Below are 24,515 nucleotides of genomic sequence, written 5' to 3' on the forward strand. Positions count from 1 at the left end.
AGGCTGATGAGGGCTCAAGTGGAGGGGGGATATCAGATGGAATCATGGAATTAGCCGGGGCAGGATATTGCAGGACGGGAGACAGAGAGGAAGTTGACATCTCTGGTCGGGGTCTCCTGCCTGGGAGCATCCTCCTCCTCGAAATAGGCTTTCGCCCCGCTATATTAATATAGCAACCGACCGATACAACAAGCACGCTGGGGCCGCAGCACAACCAAAGCCCAAAAGAACACAAGAGAAAGAGGAAAAAGAAAATAATGCCAACACCGGCAGCTTGACAAGAACAAAAACGACTCGCAACCGCTGCGCCCTCCGGAGAATTCCACCACACTCCAAGCACACACCGAAACGCCGCATATCAAGCAACACCTTCAACAAGGAAAACGACGACAACGCCGCTGCTGCCCGGACTAATCCTAGGGTTTCCCCCGATACGCGGAAGGGATTGGGGAAGAGGGACAACCGACGCCCTTCAGGAAGGTAGGGCGACACCCACAGGCATCGCCGCGCCGGTGTCGGGCATGCCGACTAGGATTTCTCCCGCCCACCAAACCCACAAACCCGGACGATTCGGCGTGCTCCACCTGACGTGCCACCCACCAGCATACGCCACCACGGTCTTGAAGTCATCCTCGCCGTCTCGCTGTGGTCACCGGAGCAGGGCCTAGACGTAGAGAAGAGCAGCAGCCGGGTCGGGGGAAGCAGACACCTCAGCCGCATGGGAGGGAACTACCTCCACCGCGACACCTTCGCGGTCGCCGACCGGACATGGCAACGAGGTCACACCAGGCCCACACTGGCCCGGCCGGGCCCTCAGACCCGCAAAGTCCTCATGGCCATGCTGCAGCAGGGCGGCCGGAGCACTGCCGCCACCCAGCCACCGCCGCCGCGCTCCTCTACCTCCAGGGAGCTTCGCCAGCGCGCCAGAGGCAGGCGGCCCATCCAGCCCAGATGGGCCCCAACCTGGGCCCAGATCTGGGCCGAACAAGCCCTGCGTAGCACCACCGCCGGCGTCGCTCCGCCGCCAACGACGACGCCGCCGCCCCTCCTACCACCCGGCGTGCGGGTCTCACGCCGCCACGCCGAACCGCCGCCGGCCGAAGAGCACCTCCCGGCCGCACCCACCCCGCGCGGGCGCAGCGCCGAGAGGGGAATGTCGAGGGGCCGCCGGCGCCTCCCGGGCCTAGCCCGGCGACGCACGCCGATGACGGCGGGGGAGAAGAGGAGGAGGGGGGAGCTGGACGAAGGCGGCGGCGGCGCGGCTCCGTCGCCCGCGGGGGACGACGCGGTCGCGGGAGCGTTTTTTCCTTCTTAGACTGTTCTTCTACCTGCCTGGGAGCATCCAGGCGAGGGGTTTGGTCGGCCGTGAGTTGTGCAGGTAATAGGACACGGAACGCTTTTCAGATGTACGGTAGGGAGTGGCGACCAGATGTATTGATGTTGCTGGCCATATTTGGTTGTAAATGCCGCTGCAGAATCTGATCCATATATCTGATTATGCCCCGTTGATGATCAGTGACATGAGAAACGGGATGGCGATGAATTGGGCTGATCGAAACAAAAAGGAAGCTGTTTCCTAGGGTTGATTTCAGATAATTCTTTTGATGTGCTCTGAAAGTAGGACCAATTCTCTTTTCCCAACTACCAATCTTGGGTCACTGTAACACAATGGATTCCGTGGAATACAGGAGTTACATCAGGTGTCAATCATCCAGAATTCTATCAGCTTGCACCGTATTTGTAGAGCCCACAATTGGTAATGTTGTATATGTTTGAGGAATGCAGCCATCAATCAAAAGTAACACGATGTGATTATCAGGTGTGAGAGATGGCAAGGGTTTGTGGTATGGAACTATTTGTTCGTGCACTCATAATTTTTTTTTTGAATACTTGAAAATAATGAGTTCTAAGAGCAGCATATTACGATGGATACGAAGATGTAAAAACACACTACAGTGTTTCCTTTCTTCCAATTAGTGCACACTTTTTGTAAGAAGGAACCTCTCCGGATTCGGTAACAAGCATTTGTCAATGGACTGATTGCACAAAGGTAAAACCCTAGAGGTAGACTGCATTGTGCTGCATTAAATTTGTTCCATAAAGTTGCAAAAATTTCATGTGGTATTTAATTTATTTTGAAGGAAATTTTAAGTTTCTGGCGTGAATTGCTAAATTTTATTCATACAACTAGCATTGACCAATCATTTTAACTTCCTCCATGAAACTGTTTTTTTACAGGATTTGAGGGGAGGGGCAAAACGATTTCTTTTGCCCAAATTACCAACTTATAATTCATATATCTAGATCTAAATTTCAGGACCGTAGCAACGCACGGGTATTCTTCCTAGTTATAAATAAATAAAAAACACCACAATTCATGATAGGTCAGCCTCTAAGTGGGCACGGGCTGCCCACCGCACCGTCAAGCCCGTAACACTTAATCGGGTTAGTGGACACCCACGGATTGGTGTGGCGTGACCGCTACCACCTCGCATCGAGACCACATGGCGCTAGTGATGGTGCCATCCCTCCGCTTCCCCCACCCACCCCCTCTGCTACCCTTCTCTAGCCACATTCATCCCCATCGGTGGTGGCATCTCGTCAATGCCTCCGACCACGCTGGAGCAAGACGACCGGGAGTCTAGCTATTTGGACCAGTACCCGATGGGCGGCTTTTGTTTGGAGCGGCAGGTTTCCAGCGATTTGGTGCATCATAAGTTCAACATCGTCAATTTGGAGAAGCATCATGTGGGCATCGTCAATTTGGAGCACGGGCTCTCTGATGACCCACATTCGGGATTGGTGGTGGTCACGGCCGGCGAGCACGGGTTGGCAACCTGGAACGAATCGAGGTGACCCACATCTGAGCTTGGTGCCACCCGCGTGCACGCAGTGGAGCACCGGCAATGCAGATCTAATAAGCGACATAAAAGGGAGTAATTGGCGCCACATAATTAGCGATTAATTATGTGGGTTGTCGACATCGTCCCGTTAATTGTTTGCCGCCATACACGGGTTGTTCATGGGAATCCGTGGACGTGCCCACTTACACGCCTGAGGATAGGGTTTCAAAATACAATAAGGATTTTTTTTTTATAACTGGAAACTACCAATTTAGCGTATGAAGGTTGAAAATAACACCGATTAGCCTATTGAGCGGTGCTAATGATGTTTCTCACTTGTGGGAGCTGATGGAGGACTCAAACTGGCGTGGCCAGCGGTAATAGTCAGGGGGGCACATGAGAAGTAAACCTAACCACCCAGGTTCAAGTGGCTAGGGATGCAGATTTAGGTTCTTATTATTTCAAAAAAAAAAATCGCTATAGGGGCTTCCTCCATAGCATTCCTTTCAAAAAAAATAGTCAGGGGCACATACAATGATTAATAAGATTATCTTATCTTAGATATTACATGCGATTAGAGAAGACAAAAACAACATGTTATACAATGAATTATCTGCAAGCGTTATCTCCTATAACTTTGATTTACGTGGAATACTCTTTAAATTATTGCATGATCAAAAAATAAACTAGAAAAACGTGTCTAAGATGAGACATCTTGTTTCAAATATATTAGCTTTTCTCTCTAAAAGATGACCTCTTAGTTAAAAGAAGACAAATCTCCTTTTTTCATTTCTCTCTCCTCCAACTCAGTGATTACCTTACATAACCGCTAAGATAAGACTGTTGTACATTAGGGCCACTGACATCAAATCCACTTATCAAAATCACCGTTAGCACGGCTTAGCAGAGTGACATTGTCTTATGCAACATTCTTATATTCAGGTGTTTTTCGTCAAAAATATTCCTGTGATTTCTTGTTAAGGTAGTTCCAGTTGTGATGATTAACTATATTTGTGGCCCACACTACGAGAATGTACAAACACAACTCCAATTGAAGTTCATGTACAACCTCTGGATTAGGATTGATCGATGATTAAGAGATATAGGGAGGGTAGGAAAATGAGAATCGGTTTGTTGGGTTTAGGATAAACTACCAAGATGCGACCGAAATGTGACGTCGTCTATTGGGTTTAGGATAAACTACCACCGCCAACTTCTCCCACGTTGTCCTTTGCTGCCCTCTCCTATGCTGCCACTACCCTCCTCTTGTGCCATCCTTCATTGTCACGGTCTCCGCTCTCGTGGCCACAATTGACACCATCATGCCTCTGTCCCACTATAAGTAAGACGGAGTTCAAACTTTGTACAAATAGAGAAGAAAAAAGAAAAAACATGTTGATATGTAGGTCCCATGTGTTTTCTTATGGAAGGCAGTCATAGATACCTTTATAGGTATCAAGTAGAAGTTACATCGTCCACGAGAGTGAGTTCCGTAAAGGAAGCTAGGGGGTTCATCTACCTAATTACAAGATTTTTTAGAAGTAAAACATGACCTAGTTATTACTTCAGTTGGTTTATTGCAATCTCTCAACGGTGAATAAACTAGACCTTCTCAGTTGAGCCTAGGCTCGTGAAACAATTTGCACAAATGGTTGTTTCTTTGCTCTAGATTTGTTCCTCTCTCGTGCAATATTAGATGACCTTTGTCGAGTAAGACTCGCCTTCGATGGCACCACATCAAATATTTGCTAGTTATACGCCGTGTTACATAACTAGGGCTTCGGCCATGGATGTCGATGTCACATGTGATATGAATTTAGGCTACCACAAAAAAAGCCTTAGCAATCTATTAAAAGTTGTTGCAAGTATCCACTCCCATATCCGGCGATTATGTCGTGCAAGTTTAATGGAATGACTGTGTTCCATCTCAAAAAAATAGTATCCACTCCCATATCAACATCCAGATTACGGCTGAAAATAAATATATGTGATTCGGCCACGTTAACAGGTTATACCTAATTTGCACAATAATTATCAAGTACATGTTGCAATGAGTATGCATTACTCAAATTTGTCCTAGAGAATAATAAAAAATTAGCAAATAATAAGTGAGAACTAATGATGCACTTCTACACACCTTAAGCCCTTATATATGCCATCAATCTCCTCTGCATGCAACAAACACAAACAAACAAACAACTCGATACACCTTCTGGCCGTAGAGAAAACAGGTAAAGGAAAAGTAGGTCCCAGGTGTTGGTGAAAGGACAACAAAAATGTAGAGGCTGAATTTTAGATACTGCACCTAGAGTTTGATGCGTTATTTTTCTTGGGCCAGCCCCTAAAGGTAGGGCCTGTTTTATGGGTATTGCCAGAGATGCTCAAATAAAACTAATCCTGAAATGAACTAATCAAAAACACCCTCCTTCCAACAAAGGATGTCTCAATTTTGCCTAAGTTTTAATGTGATTTAAGTGTATAGATACATCCAAATTTAGATAAAGTTAAGACATCCTTTGTTGGACTTGCAGATGTGCACAAATGCATCAACCAGACACCATTACTCCAGAATCCATATCAATAGTTGTGAGCTCTGCTGGGCCAAATGTACTATACAACTATCACATGCAGCATTGGTTCAGGTACACTCATGCAAACTTATTTGTAAGTTTGGACCATCCAACAAACAGAACAAGGGAGAAGATCTACAACAACTGAAGTAACAATTTATGACCACAGATTCGTGACAGCAGATGGTTAACCCTGGCTAGGCGGCATTACATTACACGTGAAGATAAAAAAGAAAATTTCTTACATCCACCTTAAGCAGACATTTCCTGTGACCAAGTGAAATTAGAATCATCCTTGCTATCTTCTGCTCTGTCCTCAAACTGCTGGTATTTTTTGGCTACAAAGGGAGCTACAATTATATCCTGAGACCCAAAAACTTTAGAATTTGTGTTTCACATTTACTAAAGAATCAGAAGGAAATAGTCTGCTATGCTTGGAGGGGATATCTCGTGGGTGCCAACCGCCTCTTTTGGCCCCAATCATGGAATTGACAACAATGTTGTTTCCCTGGTTGCATGTGGAAGGCTAGAGCTTTCACGTTGAATAAACCAAAACTAGTGAATCTTCTCTGGCACATTCCCTATGCATAATACATGTACAAGCTATTTCCAGCAGCACACGCAATGGAATTCTCAGTTGGGTGCCACGCAAGATGGAGTAACTTTGTTGAGAAGTCATTAGAGTTCCCATTGCCATCAGCTCCTGCATTTTCACCACCTGTGCAATATTTTCTCAAGGATGAGAGATGGGCGTGGATGAAATTTTACAAAAAATAAGTGGATTAACCTAATCTACCTATGTGACAGAAATAATCAGATCTATTGTACAAGAGATTGAAATAATCTGGTCTATGGTACAGGAGACTTGCCTCTCCTCACAGCACGGGTCAAAGAGGACAGTGTTCTTGCAGGCCTTGTTGGATTAGCAACCTGACGCCTATCCAGTATTCAATCCCAATAACAGAAGAAGAGTTAGCAAGGTTAGAAAAAATATATTGCAATTTGTCCGGGTTGGTGAGCATGGTTGTGTTTGGACTACCAGTGGGTCACTGGTCACCTATGTTGACTGTTTGGTAATCCTACCAGCTTTCACATACGATTCATAAATGCAACATATAGAAGAAATGAAGATAGCCCCAGAATTAAAGGAGAATTAAGCAGCGCCACTTAGCTAAGTGGAGCAGAAAATTATGTTGGTGCAAGGAGCTTATGAACTACACACGAATTGGACTAGCTCATGTCCAAGTAGAGTATAGCTTACACTCATTCACAACAATATAAACTCTAATAATAATTCACACAATAAGGCATATACCTCATAGGGTTTCTGCTTGCTTCTAAAGTGGTTGCCTCTGTATTTCCAGAAGAACCACCAAAAACACGAAACAAATTACTGCAGTAGAGAACCATAAGAAGCATACAAGTTAGCATACAGAAGTTATGTATTCACCAATAGCAACCATCTTTTATAGCTCATGATGAGAATACCTATAAGAGCCCGTTGCAACACGAAGACCGTCCCCACTCAGACAACATTCAAATTTGTCAAAGATAGAATCGTTTTCGTATAGATCACAAAGCTGAAAAAGATGAGATCGATACATCATCAGACTATAACAGGTTTTGACATTGCTACTTTGCTATTCATTACAATGATAAATTTTCACCTTAGGCCTTAAATGTTCATGAACTTGGAATGTTGCTACTGGGCCTGAATCCATGTTGAGATCCCATAACTGAAGAAAGAGAAAGAAGATTGCACTAAAGTTACTTCAAGAAATAAAATCACTTTCATACAAGAAAACAAGGAGAAAACAAAAGGTACCAAGATCCAGAATTCCAATATTCAACTATTTTATTATATTATACAGAAATGTTGGAATCAACAGCTTGACATGCAAACATTACCAAGAAGATTTCACTTCCATTTTTCTTTAGTTTCGAATGTCATCAAACTTACAAATGTTACAAAAGGAAGACAAAATAAGAATAGCATCACTGATCCTAAGCCATTGGATGCGCACAAGTAACAGTACAGTTCACTGATCCTAAGCCCCACTGGATGCACGCAAGTAACACTAATGTCAAAACTACTATTCCATTCTAACCAGTCAGAGAGTCAAGATCAACATTTACCAGGAGCTATTGTTTGGTTTTGCAGAGAGCAAACAAAATATTATAACCTGTATTATAAAGAAACTTAGAAACCGAATAATAGTCGATGTCGACAACCATAGATTAAATACACTGGCCTATCAAGCTGCTTATGAAATCAATATACTGTGAAAGAACCAGCACAAGGTGAACACATGGACAAGGCATTTGCGTTCAATTTACATAGAAAGCAATAGGCCGGAAAGATTTAATACACTGGCCTATCAAGCTGCTTATGAAATCAATATACTGTGAAAGAACCAGCACAAGGTGAACACATGGACAAGGCATTTGCGTTCAATTTACATAGAAAGCAATAGGCCGGAAAGATTTAATACACTGGCCTATCAAGCTGCTTATGAAATCAATATACTGTGAAAGAACCAGCACAAGGTGAACACATGGACAAGGCATTTGCGTTCAATTTACATAGAAAGCAATAGGCCGGAAAGACGCTCATAGATCAGTTACAAACCTTGAGAGTCATATAATCACGACTAAGAATATGTCTTCCGTCCCTTGCAAACTTTATATCAGAAACCGATGCAATTATCTCTGTAAAAAAGGATTTCGATCCAGCTGCTTCATGCTCCTCAAATCTGTACAAAATGGTCTCATCAAATTAGAGAGAACAGTTTTTTTGCAAATTTTAGACAAATATATTAATTTAAATGTTTGTAATCTTCAAAATATACTGAGCATTGCCTTCAAAACAGGAACTGTTACATCAGGAAGTGCAAGGGTACTAACAGTTTAGAGTGGTTGTCACACAGTGCTGATTGCCGCAGGTCAATAAGCCTGATAGCGCCCTTTGAGCTACTATAGGCTAGTGTATTACAATGAGTTGGATGGAACTCCGCGCATGTAATCACCTCTGAAATTTCACAGATATGTAGCATGTGATGCATGTTGCCACAGGAAAAATGTATGGAGGAACGAAGTAACTGACATGAATCTTATCAAACATTCAAAAACAATCACATGCAAATAATTAAAAGTAGCAACAACGGCCAAAGGAATTGCAGTATTAACCAAGAAAAAATATTGGCCATCGCAAATTAAAGATAAGCTATCAGTTTTGTATCTGAGCAGCAACAGCTCATGCAGACTATCTTTGTTTTATCCACTTGTGGTTTTCCTATAAAGCAAGCACTACTCTGAATCTCCATTTCTCAATCAAATGAAAGCCGCAAAGCATTAATTGTCAACGAACTGCTAGCTATGATATGAACATATAGCTAGAGTGAGAAATCATCAAGAATTTAGTACTAGGTGAAAGTAAAGGAATTACTTCCATCCCATCTTCATTTATCCAGTCCATCGGGGAAATTTTGACTCCACTCAAAGATCCAATTGGTAGATAGAGATACATGTTGTTATCCAAGTTCCAAAAATAAGCCATACAGATGAGTTGATTTTAATTTTGGGGGACAACCAAAAAAACTTGGACACTCTGCATAATTCATGCAGCATGCCAATGCTTGCAAGATAAAAAAGGCTTTATGATTAAAGAAAAGGTAAAATGACCTGATCCTGCTTATGTTTTATGCATTTTGTCCCATTAATAGAGAATCCCATACATGATGTTAAGCTATTGGACAATTTGTCCACCAGTTAGATAACATTGCGCGCCTAACATATAAATTAACAGCTCATGCACGCAAGAATAGTTTTTATTGTGCTGACAAGCTTACCAGTTAGATCCTCCATGTTTGTAGGCTTCACATCAACAATATTAAAGCTCTGACTGTTAATTTCCAAATTCCACAGATTGATTCGCAGATCATCTGCTGATATGAATGTCTCGCCGTCACTAGAAGCAAAACAACATGAGAACAAGGTATCATCATAATGCCCATTGATTGTATCATTGTCATCCATAAATCAACAAGGCATATAAATAGGAAGTTGCAGAAAGTCAATCTCATGAAGTGATCGAAAGGGAACAACTTGTAGACGACACAGGTAACAAAAATTCATGATACTTGTATACTAGTCACAACTTCAGAAAGAAAATTAAATCACAACAAAGTCAGCATCTACAAAACACAACTGTGCAACAATACTAAGAGGCAGGTGGCCAACTCATAAAAAAGGACAAGAAAAGGTTAAAGCGCCATGAAGAGTATAATTCTGCGCATACACAACAGTAATGACTAATAAGAACAACTAACTCTCCCTTGATAACACAGAAGAAAGCTTAGGCTGCTTTTTAAATAGGAGAAATGGAGAAAAATACGTTAAGAGTAGTGTCGACGTAAAACAGAGAGAAGAGACACAAAATAGCAAGGGTGGCAATATAATAACGTCAAATGAAGGAAGCAGATATGTAAGCAGTGTAAAGTCAAGAGCCGGTAAAAACAAGAACACAAATTACAAAATCTTACAGTTTGATCAGACATCCATTTTTTGGACAGGTTTTGGACCAGACATTTATAATACCATGACGAGAGCTAACCTATTATTCGAAATGGAATTAATATGGTAATCATGGGCATGTGCATATACACGCCGGCATCTAGCGACAGGGTTTAAATCTTGGCCTGTAACCTGCAAACATAGTAAATGAAACTGGTCAGATTTGTTAACCGCAATTTGCATACAATTTGCCACGAAGCATATGCATGTATATCATGATAAAAGAAATTTGTTATATATGCATGCATTAGCGATGAACAATGCTATACAGAACTACAGATGTTGGATAAAATGGGTTAAGTACAACTACCACAGGCAAGCGCAGTGATGCGCATCCTCCATTCGGAAGAAGGCCTCTAGAGCTACTGGTACTGGAACTGGAAGTTGTACCATTGTCTGAACTTTGGGAAGCATCCAGATTCATCACTGAAACTCGTTTTACTTTCTTATCTTGCACCTACAGATATAACAAATCAGTAAGGCACAAATATCACATGGGTTTGCGCTTGGATTTGCCAAGCACAAACAAGCTTTTCATATAAGAAGGCAAAGCCATGGGATTGAGAATTTTTAACAGGGTAAATAATAAATTGAATACTTCACGTGTATATGTAAAAATTAAAAGCATTAAGAATATGTGTATCTTTGTTGAAAAAGTTAGTATGAATGGAAATAATGAATACTCCCGCTCGTATAAGCAGAAAGGTTGAAATAAGATTTACTGCAAATCCACCACAAGGTGCCCAAGAGTATCTGGTAAACCATGCACTTGATACATATTGCAAGAATGACATCGCTAGAGAACATTAGATAAGGAAAGAAGTCATAATCAAAAGAAATGAAAAAGAGCAAGTAAGCTTTCTGATGCAATTGGTTCGTACATACCTTCCAATACTTGATTGTTTTGTCATTTGTAGACAAGATAAAGAGTGCGTTGTTGGCTGTTTGGCCCCACTTGATCTTGTTTATCTTCTCCTCTATTTCCAAACTTTTTAGGTAGTCAAACTACATGAATTACATATAAATCAGAAAAAAATGAAATTTCAAGGATAATACTAAGCAACAGTTTCATTCAGAAGATAACATGCAGTAGCAGTACGAATAAGTGACATTGCTTATATGCTAGTAAGCTTATCCTGCAACTAGAGCTAAGGAAATATTTTTTTAGTGCATTGGTTGTCAAAACATGGAAGTTAGCTATCCACGTTCCGGAACCATGACTTGGCTTCGAGATCTTATGGGTTTCAACTCTAGCCTACCCCAACTTGTTTGGGACTGAAAGGCTTGGTTGTTGTTGTTGTTGTTGTATTGGTTGTCAAAACATAGCAAGATATGCATTTTAAATGTATATTGCAGTAAATTACTATGTTTACATTACAAAATGAGGAAAACACATTATGCAGACATGGCATAATTTCATTAAAGTTTTGCCACAAACCTTTAACTCTAGGGGTCTGTTGGGGCACAAGATTTCAAAAGATTTAGCACAAAAAGAAAACGTGCAGTTAAATTGGATGTTTCCTTTAACTCAAGAGGTAGAAAATTTTCCAAACCATATGGGGCCTAAGATGCTGAAGATATATAGGACATGGTAATTTATGGCCAAAGACACAAAGTGCTATACCTCCGGTTCATGACTTTGAAACTCAGTTTTATAGCGGAACTCAGGATGCCTAGCCACCGGGTAATCTTGTCTCTCAAGTTCTGTCCGACTAGCACTCTGCACATACCTTGATTTTATGAGCACAATAGATTTAAGCAAGAAAGAAGAGACACTTGGATACTATGGTACTTACACCCCTGGCATCAGTTCTTTCAAATAAAACAACACGACCACCTCTATCTCCAGTGGCAAGATGGTCACCGGATTTGTCAAATTCAATTGCAGAGATGATGTCAACTGAAACAAGTAACATACTTAATAAATATACAAATCAGACTTGGTAGATTAAAGTAAAGCACAAAAGTAAAGTGTAGAAACAAGTTGAAGTAAGATAGACAGATCTAGCATTTCTTATACTGTACAAACTAGCCATGCTTATGAATCCTGCATACCCGATGCCAATGCTCAAGATGTTATGGTATGTATTAATCACAAAAAGGCGCCGAATTACCCTACCCAGCTTCTCGCCCAACTAAACACCGTGCGCGCCCACAATTCATATGCCAAAGCTCACAAATTTACTGCCCAGCCATCACAAGGGCTCGGAAATATGAATGCATCCACAATCCCCACATGCCACCGGTTCATCGCACAAAAAGGTTTAAACTTTGACCACACCACTGGCATATCATGCTATAAAATGCCAGGCAAATCCATAAAGCGTTCCTAGCCCTACTGTAAACGTGGCTCCCTAGCATGGAGGCAATGCTGAGCCTCTAATCAGCAAAGCCTACAGCATGAACTGATCCCCACGCGTGGCCCTGCTCGACATTTAGCCACGAACCGTACCAGATCGCCGATAAACACGATGTGAGAAGAAATACTTGGTACAGTGCCTGGAACCAAGCGCAATCGCGGCAAAAGCCTCGACACAATCATCCGGTCGATTCGCAAAGGGCGGCGCTGCCCGAATCTAGGAGATCCCCGCATCCCCCGGCGAAATGCGCGGGGCGCGGCGGCATCAAACCCACACCAAGAAACTGAGTAGATCTCGCGAGGCGCGAGGCGAGGAGCAGAAGGCCGAGGCATGCGGGCGGGCGGGTTACCTTCCTGCACGTCCTCCCCGGCGCCGCGCTCGCCGAAGACCTGCGCGAACCGCCACTCCAGAGGCTGCGGCTGCGGCGCCGCCGCCTGGGGGCGGTCGTCGGGGGACTTGGGGTCCATGAGCGCCGTGTCTGCCGTCACGACGCCATGGAGCGAGGATCCCGGCGGCGTCGGCGCGGGAGATCGGGCGGGGGAGGGAGATTCCGGGAGAATGGGGTGCGGCGGCGACGGAGATCGAGGGGAGGTGAGGTGCTGCGGCGAAATGAGGTGGAGAGCGAGTTCCTTCCTGTATTGCTCGCGCTTTTCTGCTTTTCCTGTCTGTCTGCGGGGCGGAGGCACTTCGCGTTTCGTCCCCAAACAATGTACTAGTAGTAGTATCAATTTGCTATGTACTCGTATCATATTTTTTTTCTTTTACATAAACTATAAGGAATAGAGAAATACAGTACAAGTTGAGTTATTTTTATAGTCTTCACCATTCTTGGATTGGTCTTGGTGTGGTGTTCTTCCATTCCCTGCGGAAAAAATTTTAACACAAAATTTTCTTTTCATTCTTTCGATGGGTAACATTAATGGTAAAAAGAGTATCATGCTTGCTGCTCTTTTTTACATAAATAAAATTATATACTCCCTTCGTCCCAGTTCATAGGGCTTGCGCGTGTTTCTAGGTCGTAAATTTGACAATGATAATACAAGATATATATTGCAAAATATATATCATTAGAAAGCTCATGTGTTCTACTTTCTAATGATATGATTTTTGTGTTGTACAATTAATATTATGTTGGCCAAATTGAGAACTTAGGGATACGCGTAAGCCCTATGAACTGGGACGGAGGTAGTACTATGAATCAGAGAGCATATAATGTTCTACTCATTCTACTATATCAAAAGTTTCATGCAAAAATTATTTTAATTCTTAAAAGAATGGATCTAACATTGAAAGGCCAAATCTATCCACAATTTTTGCTGCAGCAAAACTAAATTTTTAATACTACTTAGACACATCAGGAATTTTGGCTAATTTACGTGCATATATCGGATGAAAAGCTACAACTACTGTGAATTTATCAAAATTTTAGGAGTTACAAAAAAATTAAAAAAAATCATGCACTAAAAAGTGCAGCGTAGGAATCAGCAACTCCATATTTTATTTGCAACTTTATCATTCAAATGGGTAAAAAATTTGGTACTTTATTTAGAAACCAGAGAGTAAACTAAAAGAAAACTAACATGCTACAGCAAGCATGCATATGAAAAACCAAAAACAAACAAAGATAATTAAAAATATGGTTCCGCAAACATTCAAATGGATCATGAAGATAAAACTAGAGCATGAGTTTCAAATGATTTACTTGAAATATTTGAAAGAAGAGGAGGATGCATGGGCATCCCCAAGCTTATGGTCTGCTACTTCTGGTCCTCTACTTCTTCCTCGTCATATCATGTTACTCATCTCAAACAAAGAAATATTTTCATCTCCATGATACTTCAATGCCTATAAAATTGTTAGTTCCTGATGAACCATAAGTATAGGGGATCGCAACAGTATTCGAGGGAAGTAAAATCTAAATTTATTGATTCGACACAAGAGGAGGTAAAGAATACTCATAAGTCTTAACAGCGGAGTTGTCAATTCAGTTGCACCTGAAAAAACACTAATAACAGGGGTGATGTGAAAGCAGCAGTAATATGAGAGCAATTGCAATACTAACACAGCAGCAGTAGCAGTACCACAGAGGAGATGGCACCGGAAAATATTTCAGTGCGTAGTTGACTGTAGAGCAATGATGATGATAGAATGACCGGGGTTCCCAACTATCTACACTAGTGGTAACTCTCTAAATAACATGTGTTGGGTGGACAAATTACAGTTGGTCAATTGGTAATTGTGAGGGCATGATAATGCATGCTATGACTAATAATCCACCTTCAGGTTATCATCCGAACCCCTTCCAGTATTAAGTTGCAAGCAACAGATAATCGCATTAAGCAATGTGTGTAAAGTAAACAATAGAATCATCCTTAGACAAAATATTGTTGTTTTCTCCCTAGTGGCAACAACACATCTACAATCTTAGAAGTTATTGTCACTCTTCCAGAAAACTAGAGGCATGAACCCACTATCGAGCATAAATACTCCATTTTGGAGATACATGCAACTACTTGATCAGGGTAACTACAGGTACCAGAGAGCATGCAAGATCTTAAATAACGGTAGTATGATAATATGATGAACAATCTGATCACAATTCCACAATTTATCGGATCCCAACAAACACAACACCGAATACATCATATGGATCTCAATCATGTAAGGCAGCTCATGAGATCATTGTATTGAAATACATGGAAGAGAGAGTACCAACTAGCTACAGCCGAGAACCCGTAGTTCAGGGGGAACTGCTCACGAACCATCATGGAGTAGAAGTGGAGGCAGTGGAGTCAATGGAGATGGCTCCGGGGGGTCAATCCCCGTCCCGCCAGGTACCAGAACAAGAACTTCTGACCCCCGAAACTTGTTTGGACGATGGCGGCGGGGACGAAACTTTTCGTGGACGGAGGCTGTATATTTCAGGGTTTTCTCGTCGAAGGGAATTTATAGGCGCAAGGGCGAGGTCGGTGGGCGCCAGGTGGGCCCAGACCACCCCTAGGCGCGTGCCAGGGCTAGGCCACGCCTAGGGTTGGTCTGGCCACCCTGCGCCACTTCTTCGACCCCCCCCCCCTCTAGACTCTATCTTCATTTCGGTAAAATAGCAACTTCGGCTTTTGTTTCGTCCAATTTCGAGAATATTTCCTGTACAACTTTTCTGAAATACAAAATAGCAGAAAACAGGGAACTGACACTGTGGCATCTTGTCAATAGGTTAGTTCCTAAAAATGTATAAAAGTACCACGAAGAGTAAACAAAACATATTGGAATTGGTGTAAAATAAGCATGGAGCATCAAAAATTATAGATACGTTTGCGACGTATCAAGCATCCCAAGCTTAACTCCTGCTCATCCTCGAGTAGGTAAGTGATTACAAAAATATTTTTTGAGGTGAGATGAAGCCAACACAATTTTGATCAAGTTATTGTAAAGCATTGTGAGCTGGGATCAAAGTACTCTAAACATAGACATGATAGATATCATTCACTAGAGTTTAGCAACTATGTTATAACATGAGTACTAACTCAAACAAAATATCATGAATAACAATGCACTGAAAGCAACTGTTTGTTTATTGGCATGGCGAAAACATAGCAAAGTGGTATTCAGCTTGTTCTTTATGAAGTAGCAAAACATAAATAACAGGACACCTTTAAAGTTTAGAAGGTGACTAGATACAAATATTTTGAGAACAAGCAATAATCATAATCATAAATCAATCAATAATAGATTTTGGGACTATGCACGTTATACTCAGAATGACAGCTATGCTCTCTTAGTGGTGCATAAACTAAGAAGATGAATACTCAACATAAAAGTAAAAGAAAGACCCTGCGCAGAGGAAAGCAAGATTACTCATGTGCTAGAGCTTTTTATTTTCAAAGCAATAGGAGTGTTGAAAATATATTTTTTGAGAGGTATGCATGTCTATGTCAATGAATGGCATCAAACAATCTATCATCCTTTCATATAGTGACCTCAAGAGCGGCTCTCATGTAGTTCTCCATTGCACACCACTATTTAGGATCTCTCCAGTACATAATGTGCAGAGCATTATTTATTTATTTGTTTATTTTATATTTTATTTAGGATGGGCACCCAGTTACCTTGCTCTTTTTGCAATATTCAGGACTTTAGCACATTATTCATGCTTAGTCAAGGTGTGAAATCATGAAAATATAATAAACCATTCAATACTTCCTCATGAGCTAAAACAAAACACAAAGCAGGTAGTGATTTTGAAGGTTTAAAGGTTTAAAGGTAGCACACAAGCAATTCACTTTGGAGTGGCAGTGAAATACCACATATAGGTAGTGACATAGGCATCCCCAATGGGCCTGCCGAAGATGGTACCCAGGGTTTACTGAAGGCCCATGACTCGAAGAATAAGAAGATTTGGAAGCCCAAGATACTAGTAAGGAAAGCTAGAGTTGTATTAGGAAGTATAATTTGTAAATCTTGCGGGACGGGTTAGAAACCCTCCCGGACTCTGTAACTTGTGTATTACGAAACCCTCGGCTCCACCTCCTATATAAGGGGGAGTCGAGGGACGAAGAGAGGATCGAATATACTGTCAACACAACCCTAGTTTCATAATCGTCGAGTACTTTTCGGCTGAAACCTTCGAGATCTACTTGCCCTCTACATCCAACGAAACCCTAGTCTACAATACGTAGGCATTGACGAGTTGATACCTCGTCAATTGGCGCCGTCTGTGGGATCTAGAGGTGACAAGTAGCTGATCTCGATGGCACGTTCAAGATCGTCGACTTCGTCGGTAGCAAGCAACAAGATGGATCGAGGTAAACAGATCGAAACTGGTCTAGTCGATTTTATACCTCACCCGCCCTCCCGTTTGGATGCATATGAGTATCTGGAGGAGCCCATGGAGATGACGGTCGGAAAATTCCGATTCTGCGTCAAGAAAGAAGGGTCGTATCGTATCGAAGTTCCGATTTCGTCGGGATTGTCAGCGGTCGACTCCGATTTTTCATCAGGCGAAAAGGAGACTTCGTCGCCACGCCTCATCAGCTCCATGGCAAGCGAAAATCTCGCCAAGATCTTCAGCGACATGTCCTTTGAGTCGCCTGCGGACTCTGATATAAGCAGCGACTCAGACAGCGTCGATAACTTCAACTTCATCGACAGATCTGTTGCTCTTGGAAAGGTCTTCGCCAATCTATATGATGGTGTCACCAATTCCTCCTATAAAAGTTCCAAGACTACCCAGCCAACCAGGCCATCTGAGAGGGGCAAACCAATCTGGTTCGTCCAATACGCATGCTACAGTAACTTCTCACATCCACTTTTCACAGCAGCCGTTGGATGCAGTGGTTTCTTTTTCACCTGCGGCTTCTCTGGATGAGTCCATGATAGCTGGGACCAGGCTCTTACGGGGCCGACAGACAGAGATAGCGAGGCTGCTCGTTTTGTGTCGCCTTCATTCACGCATCCGCGGGGCAGAAGTGAAAACCTAGATCGCCCGGGGCACCCTCCAATCCGCCACCTCCCTCTCTTCCCCCAATCACCGCACGAGCCCTCTCCTCGCCAATCCCTAGCTCTCCTCCTCCCCCAATCAGAGCACCGTCTCTGGCCCCTCCGGCGCCACCCCATCTTTCCCCTCCGCCATCCCCACCTCCTTGCCAAGCCCCTTGCACCAGATCGACCGGGACCGCCCAAGAAACGACGATGGGAGGAACGGCGCCGCACATATCAAGGGGAGGTGGCCGGCTGGACGCCGGTGAGATGTCTCCGGCCAGCAGGATGCGCCGGTAGCGGAGACGCGAGCCACGGTGGCCGTCGCCCCTAAACACCACCACTCGCTGCATGGAAACGGTGTTGGTATTCGGTGGTCTCCGCCTGGCCGGCAACGGCGGCTGGATGCTGCCAGGAGGGACGGTTTTTGGGGTGGTGGCTGATGAAGGACGGAGGATGGAGGAGGAGGAAGGGATGCGGCGGTCTGTCAAGATTGGGAGAAAAGGGGACATTACTACCCGTCGTCTTCTAGCTATGGGCACAGCCATCCCGTATCTGCTCGTCTGCACCTGGTTCAGGTGAGCTACTGCTCCTCACCTCCTCCACATGTGAGTGATTTTTTCCTTTTCCCATTAGTACTCACATCTAGCTTCCTTTTCCACTTCTCCCATCTAGATTTCTGATTTAAATCATGAAGCATGGAGGTGGATCCTATTTACCAAGGAAGAAGTTGGTTACAATATTCCTTTGAAGGATACATCTGCAAGATTCGCTGGTAAGCTTCAATATTTATGGTGCTCATGTGGTTTCCTTGCTTTGATTGTAAGATGAGTAGCCATAGGAGCTCACAAGATTGAGAGGATCTTCTAAAACTTTTGTAACAGGGTGCTCCTGAAGGTGGCCGCGGTTGGAGGATGGATTGCCTATTGTGGTACCTAATGTGGTTTATAAGTACAATACTTATTAAATGGCTGCCAACTCATAGTGTCTGAATAATTGTTTAGTATTGGTTACACCATTTTTGTTTTTACTTTAGTAACTTAATTTGCTACTGAATAATTATTTGGTACTGGATAATTATAGACTTATAGTATCTTAATAACTTTGCTGCAGAACTATGAAGATGCACTCTATGTCGGCTTATTTGGTTTGCCTCCGATAAAAGAGCACCAACGTCACATTTGAGAGCTGCAGCAGCAGCCATCCTTAAATTGACACTTCTTTCCAAAAACAGGTATATTCTAGATGTCAAAACTGGCCCAACGCTGGAGAGGATGGTGCTGCGGGTGTGTCTGGACCAGGCCTTAGAGCGCCGCCGTGTGCGCGAGGCCTTCAGGGATGCGCGGCTCAATGTTGACCACTGCCTCTTCAAGGTCTGTACCGCGTCCTTCCGTTTTCCGAAAGTTCCGTTCGCCTCTGTTCTTTGATATGAATATCAGTGTTACTCTCAATCTGACGGACTTAGAATTCTTGGGGTCACTTTTTATGTCTGCCTATTTTGCTTTGGTTATTTAGTGCAAACTACAATGTCTTCTGACGTGCATACTGATGCCAAAACACCGCTGCCTGGGCAAAAGAAACATTTCTTGTGTTTGCTTTGTGTCCACCATGTTCATCTCCCTATATTTGCCCTTCATAGGTCGTCCCATGTGAAGTTGCAGAAGACACCCTTCTGTGAGGGTTGCAACTGCCTAGGAAGGACCCGTGTGGCCAAATGTTCAGATGGTTGATGATAGGGGACATGAAGTTATTGCGTAGGTGGTTTCCTTCTTCTTTTCTCTTCTGAATTTGCAGATACATTTAATTTAGAATGCTTTTATGCTAAAATGATCTCATATTGCCTCCATACTCTTGTCACATATTCCAAAATATTAGGTTACATTAGGTTGCCTTTCCTTTTCATCTTCACTTGTGCTTGACATATTCATTTGTTTTCAGTTCTGTAATCTGTTGAATGTACAATACTAATCTGGAGTTTAAGAATGAGTCATTTCATTGAAGTCAAATAGTGTGTTTTGATTTAATGTCATGGCTATTTCGAATGACATTCATTTGGTTACTTTTTCAAGATCTTGCCGTGGAAGCGATGAGGAGCAGCAACAGCGGGAGGTGGGAGCTAGGAAAAGCAGGAGCTTCCAGGTGAGCTCCCCGCACTGCTAGGTTGCTCCGTATGGTTCTCGAAGCTCCTGTAGATCCACTAGCGGCTGTCTGTTAGCCCAACCTGGGTGGTCGTGGTTGCATGTTACGATTAACTCTCTGCTATTATAGGGTGCACCGTGTTTTGGAAGGGTGGTCTATATATTTGTATGTTAATTTTGAGTGGCATCATTCTCTGTTTGCTGAACTATCTCAGCTGATGAACTGGATGAGCCGCCGCCATTAAATTCAATAGTTCTATGCTGGTCCTTTCGTGTTACTCTAGGATTGTAGTCTGGGAGATCAGGTAGGTGGGTCCATTCTCTTGGTTTGACTTCTCTAATTTGACGCTAGCTATGTTGCATTGTATATTATTTTTGAAATATTTGGTTGTGGCATTTTATAAAGAAATTACCTATATTTATACTATTTGACATGTCTAATATATACTGAAGATTGGTAAGCCTACCACTAAGATAATGTGCAGCTGTTTTTTTCCTGGTGGTTTTTCTTGGTTACATGTCTGTATCGTGCCTCATATTATCTATAAGAAGATATGTTGGAAAAATCATTGGCATAAATTCTAGCAATTTTGCGTGCTATGTTAGATTATTGATCTCTTCCTCGAGGAAGAAGGGGTCGCATATCACCGAACTTTGTAGCCTGGGTTTAAGCTAGGGATTGGGTCATGTATCACCAGTATCAGGTTATTATTACCACATAATAGTTGCATCTGCTCCTATTTTATTTTGCATATTTAAAACAAGGAATGGTCCATTTCTGTGAAGCTTTATATTTCAGTTTTAGTAGATCATATGCTCTTGTCCAGTGCGCCTCTGCATTTAACAGAAGGACACACTTTTGAAGCTTTTGTTGATCTGGTTAAGTGATTATGTAATCTCAGTATCTCACGAAGAAGATTTAAAGAGGCTGCACATGTTCAGTGCCATGTAGTTGTAGTAAATCCACACGTCCAGTCTACACTTCTATACTTATGATAAGACATTTACCTTTTGCCCAAGTTTCCTTAACAGAAATCAAGTTTCCATGTTATAGCAACAGTAGGTACCTAGAGATATATTTCCTTTCCATGTTATTCACTTTCTCCTTGTTTCTGCAGTAATTAGCTACAGCGAACACGGCATATTGATTGTGAGGAGTTGGTGCTCCTTCATCTCCTCTCCTCGGACAAGAGATGTCTGCGGGATGTCTTGATCCAGTGATGCGCAGTGAGGATATGGTGGGGCCTTATGTCGTGTTTGCAGTGGTGGCTCCCCTGACAGTGCGGTGGCCTCAGCCAGAGCAAGGCGGCCTGCCAGCGACCTCGCCATCTCCGGCTTGTTCCTAGGTATACCATGTCCCTCCCGGCTCTTCTTTAATTCTCCAATGAAATTCATGATTTATGCTCAGTTGGCCTGGTGTTCTTAATGTTACTTGTTCAAGTTGTCTGGTGGCCGACACATGCAAAAGGAGAGGTGCAAGTTTTGGATCAATGATGCATTTTTAGTAAAAAAGAAGAGATCTATTTTTTATGAAGAGCTCTAAATAATTAGTGCTGAGCATTTCTGATGATAGGTCGTATTCTCTGTCAAGAATATTAATTTTCTTACTAAAATGTTTGGAAGCTTTTGGAACCAATAATGTGTGAGCCTGACCTTGTTGTTGCTTCTTTTCTTATCATGGTGCAGATGGATTATGTCGATCGTTGGCCAGCATTGGAAAGAACCATTCTTCCACTAAATACAATGCAGATGCTGTGATTCAACGGCTCACTTCCCACACAAAGCTTTTTACGTTCTTCTTCCAGGTATCATGGCTCCTAGAAGAAAATGCTTAATTGTATGCTAATTTTCTCTCTTTCAGTAGTCCTTTGTTGTTTTATAGATGTGGCATAATGCTTATTTCTACCTCTAGCGGGCTCCTTGTAATCACTCTTGCTGCCAATTCGCCTACTCCAGCTAAACGTACAGATTAAAGGCCTTGGTTTCTAATACTATTGTTGCAGCGCAAGTTGGTGAAACTGATTTGTTTAGGTATATGCAAATTATGCGAGTTTATCGACCTGAATTAATTCCGTAGGTGGCTTAACCTTCTCTGCTTACACTGAGAAAACGAGTAGTACATAGGTTTCCATTTAGTATTTACAACAGCCCTTGTTAACAGACATCAAATTGATTGATGATGTGTTTCTTCTTACATCGAGTTGATATGTTTTTTATCAGACGATGGCTAGATTACGTTATTCTTCCAGCTTTTTCAATTGTCAGGACATAGATGGGTCTCTCCATGGGAGCATAGACAGACAAAAGAAATAAGATCCAACTTGATGCTGCTCCATGTGAGGTGTGTTTCAGGTGTTTTCTGTAGTCTCTAAGTTGTTATTGTGAGTATTCAAGTGATTATTCTGTTTTTTTTTTGTATATTTTGGTAGACATGAATTATGAATTGATCTCGAAAACAGAACCTAGACAAAATCCATGGCACCTATGAGTTTCAATCTAAGAAGATCTCAGACAATTAGTTGGGCCAAATTACATTGAGTTGTGCTCACAGCTTACACGTGTGCCATTTTTGGTTCATATATAGTATCACTTGACTCGCTATTGTGATCTTTAGGGAAAAATAGAATTTTTTCAGAAATGTTACTAATCAAGCATGTTGTCTGAATTGTATTTTCTTACTTACCTTTCTTCTATTTAGTGAGTGATTTTTCTTGATTGAGTTATCTATTTCTGAATTGATGCAAGTCTTCCGGGAAAATTTAGTGCCATGTTTAGTACCACAAAATTGGCCATCATGCCATTATGTTATGATTTGGCTCCATACTGCTACGAGGGTTCGTACATGTCTCCTTTTCGTTTGATGTTAACTTGGTTGTGATTTAATGGAATGTCTTTAAGGAATGTGATGAGGCGCTGAAATGATTTTTGGAGTATACATTTCATTATGAGAATAGTAGTTAGGTACTGCAAACAAGCAAGTTTTACATTTGCCATCAAGTACTGCTACTTGCTCAAGTTCACCAAGCAGGAGAGTAAAGCACATTGAACTGATGCAAACAGAATTATTTAGTCAAGACTGTCACATTGAACTGGAGCAATATGTAATCTGAATGAATCCTTTTAAGTTTCATTTTAATTGATAAATATAGCTTCTTTTTCTGGGATGTAAAACCTGTTGTTTTGGACTCATCTTGTAATACTTCTAGCCACACATTCTTATCTAAGAACTGCCCTGTCTGTTTTCAAGCCTAGGTGCTGACGTGAGTTGATGATTTTGTTTTGAGGCTGATGCGGAGACCGACGAAGTGTACACGCAAATGACGCTGCATGTGTATCTAGACAAAGTGGAGTCAACCAATATGGGTCGGAGGGAGTATTAAATTTTGTAGAAAGATTGACACTGAGTAGACACTTCAAGTAAAAGTAACTTATTTCATGTTTTACTCCTGTCCATTTATAAAAAAATATAGAAATTTTGTATATGCATAAATTTACTTATTTAGTACTTAGGTTTGTGGTTCTAAATGCGCTTCAGTTTCAGATGGTATGTTCTAAACTTAACTTGGATGGTTTACGTAATTGATTGAGAGATTATACACCTTTCGGAGAATTGGTTCTAAACTTAACTTGCACGGTAAACTTAACATGCACCTGTAACACATTATCTGATGTTGTTTAAACACCTTTTGGTTCACTGTCAGTCTTTGTTTGAACTTCTTATGGTTCTGAAATCTTATCATCTATGAAAATTTTCCTGTTGCGTATTTCATGCTTGTTGTTTTACATAAATATAGTTAATGATTCTTTCTAAGGTTCATATCGCTTGAAGAATTAGTGAGACTGCTAGAATTCCTGAAATCCTTGTATCCATTTTGGTGGAATGTAATCCCTGTAAGGAACAAATTTCTGGTGTTCCAGTTCTCTGACATTCTAGAGGTCTGAAATTAATCTCCTGTGTGTAGTGATATTACTATTTACTCGTGAGCAGTTCCAGTTTAACATGAGAAGCTCTTTATTTGAGAAATCTTAAGTGCATTGACATTGTCTACTCAATGTTGTGTTATCTGAATGTTCTTTAGTATTATAATGATTTGTAATTACCTTTTCCCTTTTGCCTTCAGGTAAGAAACAAGCTCTGAAATAAGACATGGACTACACATGAACCAGGCGGCCTTAGACGTTTTAGTTCTCGTTGGCATTTTAATATGCACTTCTAATGAGTTCGTGTAACCTGCACTTTTTTTGGCATCGGTTTCAGATGTTCGTATACCGACTTGTTATAGTACTATGATCTACATTTAATTTCCTTTCATGTACTTCAATTACAGTCAGAACTTGAAATATATGTGATGCTTGTGGTAAAAAAATGTGTGGCCTGATTCAGCCATAGGTGACATTAAAGATCTATTCTCATGAAATACCGAGATCCAATATTTGCACCATTCGGCAGCATCATGAAATATACATAAGTTTATAGGTCAAGCCATCATCCTTGCAATGTAAACATCTTAATACGCTGCAACTTCTAACATAAAGCTTATGAGTTTTGATATGGCT

General features: G+C 41.9%; 1 protein-coding gene across 2 annotated transcripts; it reads right to left on the reverse strand.

Annotated features, from left to right (window-relative positions):
- Nucleotides 1-5,549: 5,549 nt before the first annotated feature.
- Nucleotides 5,550-13,032, reverse strand: LOC127307802 (serine/threonine protein phosphatase 2A 55 kDa regulatory subunit B beta isoform). 2 transcript variants are annotated; one of them, XM_051338583.2, is made up of 14 exons: nt 12,695-13,032; nt 11,782-11,885; nt 11,610-11,705; nt 10,871-10,990; nt 10,296-10,442; nt 10,026-10,117; nt 9,262-9,380; nt 8,318-8,441; nt 8,043-8,166; nt 7,081-7,149; nt 6,902-6,993; nt 6,729-6,806; nt 6,283-6,350; nt 5,550-6,131 (listed from the first exon to the last, which is right to left on the reverse strand). In XM_051338583.2, the coding sequence occupies exons 1-14, from the start codon at nt 12,810-12,812 to the stop codon at nt 5,995-5,997; spliced, it is 1,488 nt and encodes a 495-aa protein (XP_051194543.1). In that variant the 5' UTR covers nt 12,813-13,032; the 3' UTR covers nt 5,550-5,994. The 2 variants fall into 2 exon arrangements, with proteins under 2 accessions (XP_051194543.1, XP_051194542.1); XM_051338582.2 differs by having other exon boundaries at nt 10,293-10,442; nt 12,695-13,031.
- Nucleotides 13,033-24,515: the final 11,483 nt, after the last annotated feature.

Source organism: Lolium perenne, chromosome 6 (assembly GCF_019359855.2).
Source record: "Lolium perenne isolate Kyuss_39 chromosome 6, Kyuss_2.0, whole genome shotgun sequence".
NCBI classification, from domain to species: domain Eukaryota; kingdom Viridiplantae; phylum Streptophyta; class Magnoliopsida; order Poales; family Poaceae; genus Lolium; species Lolium perenne.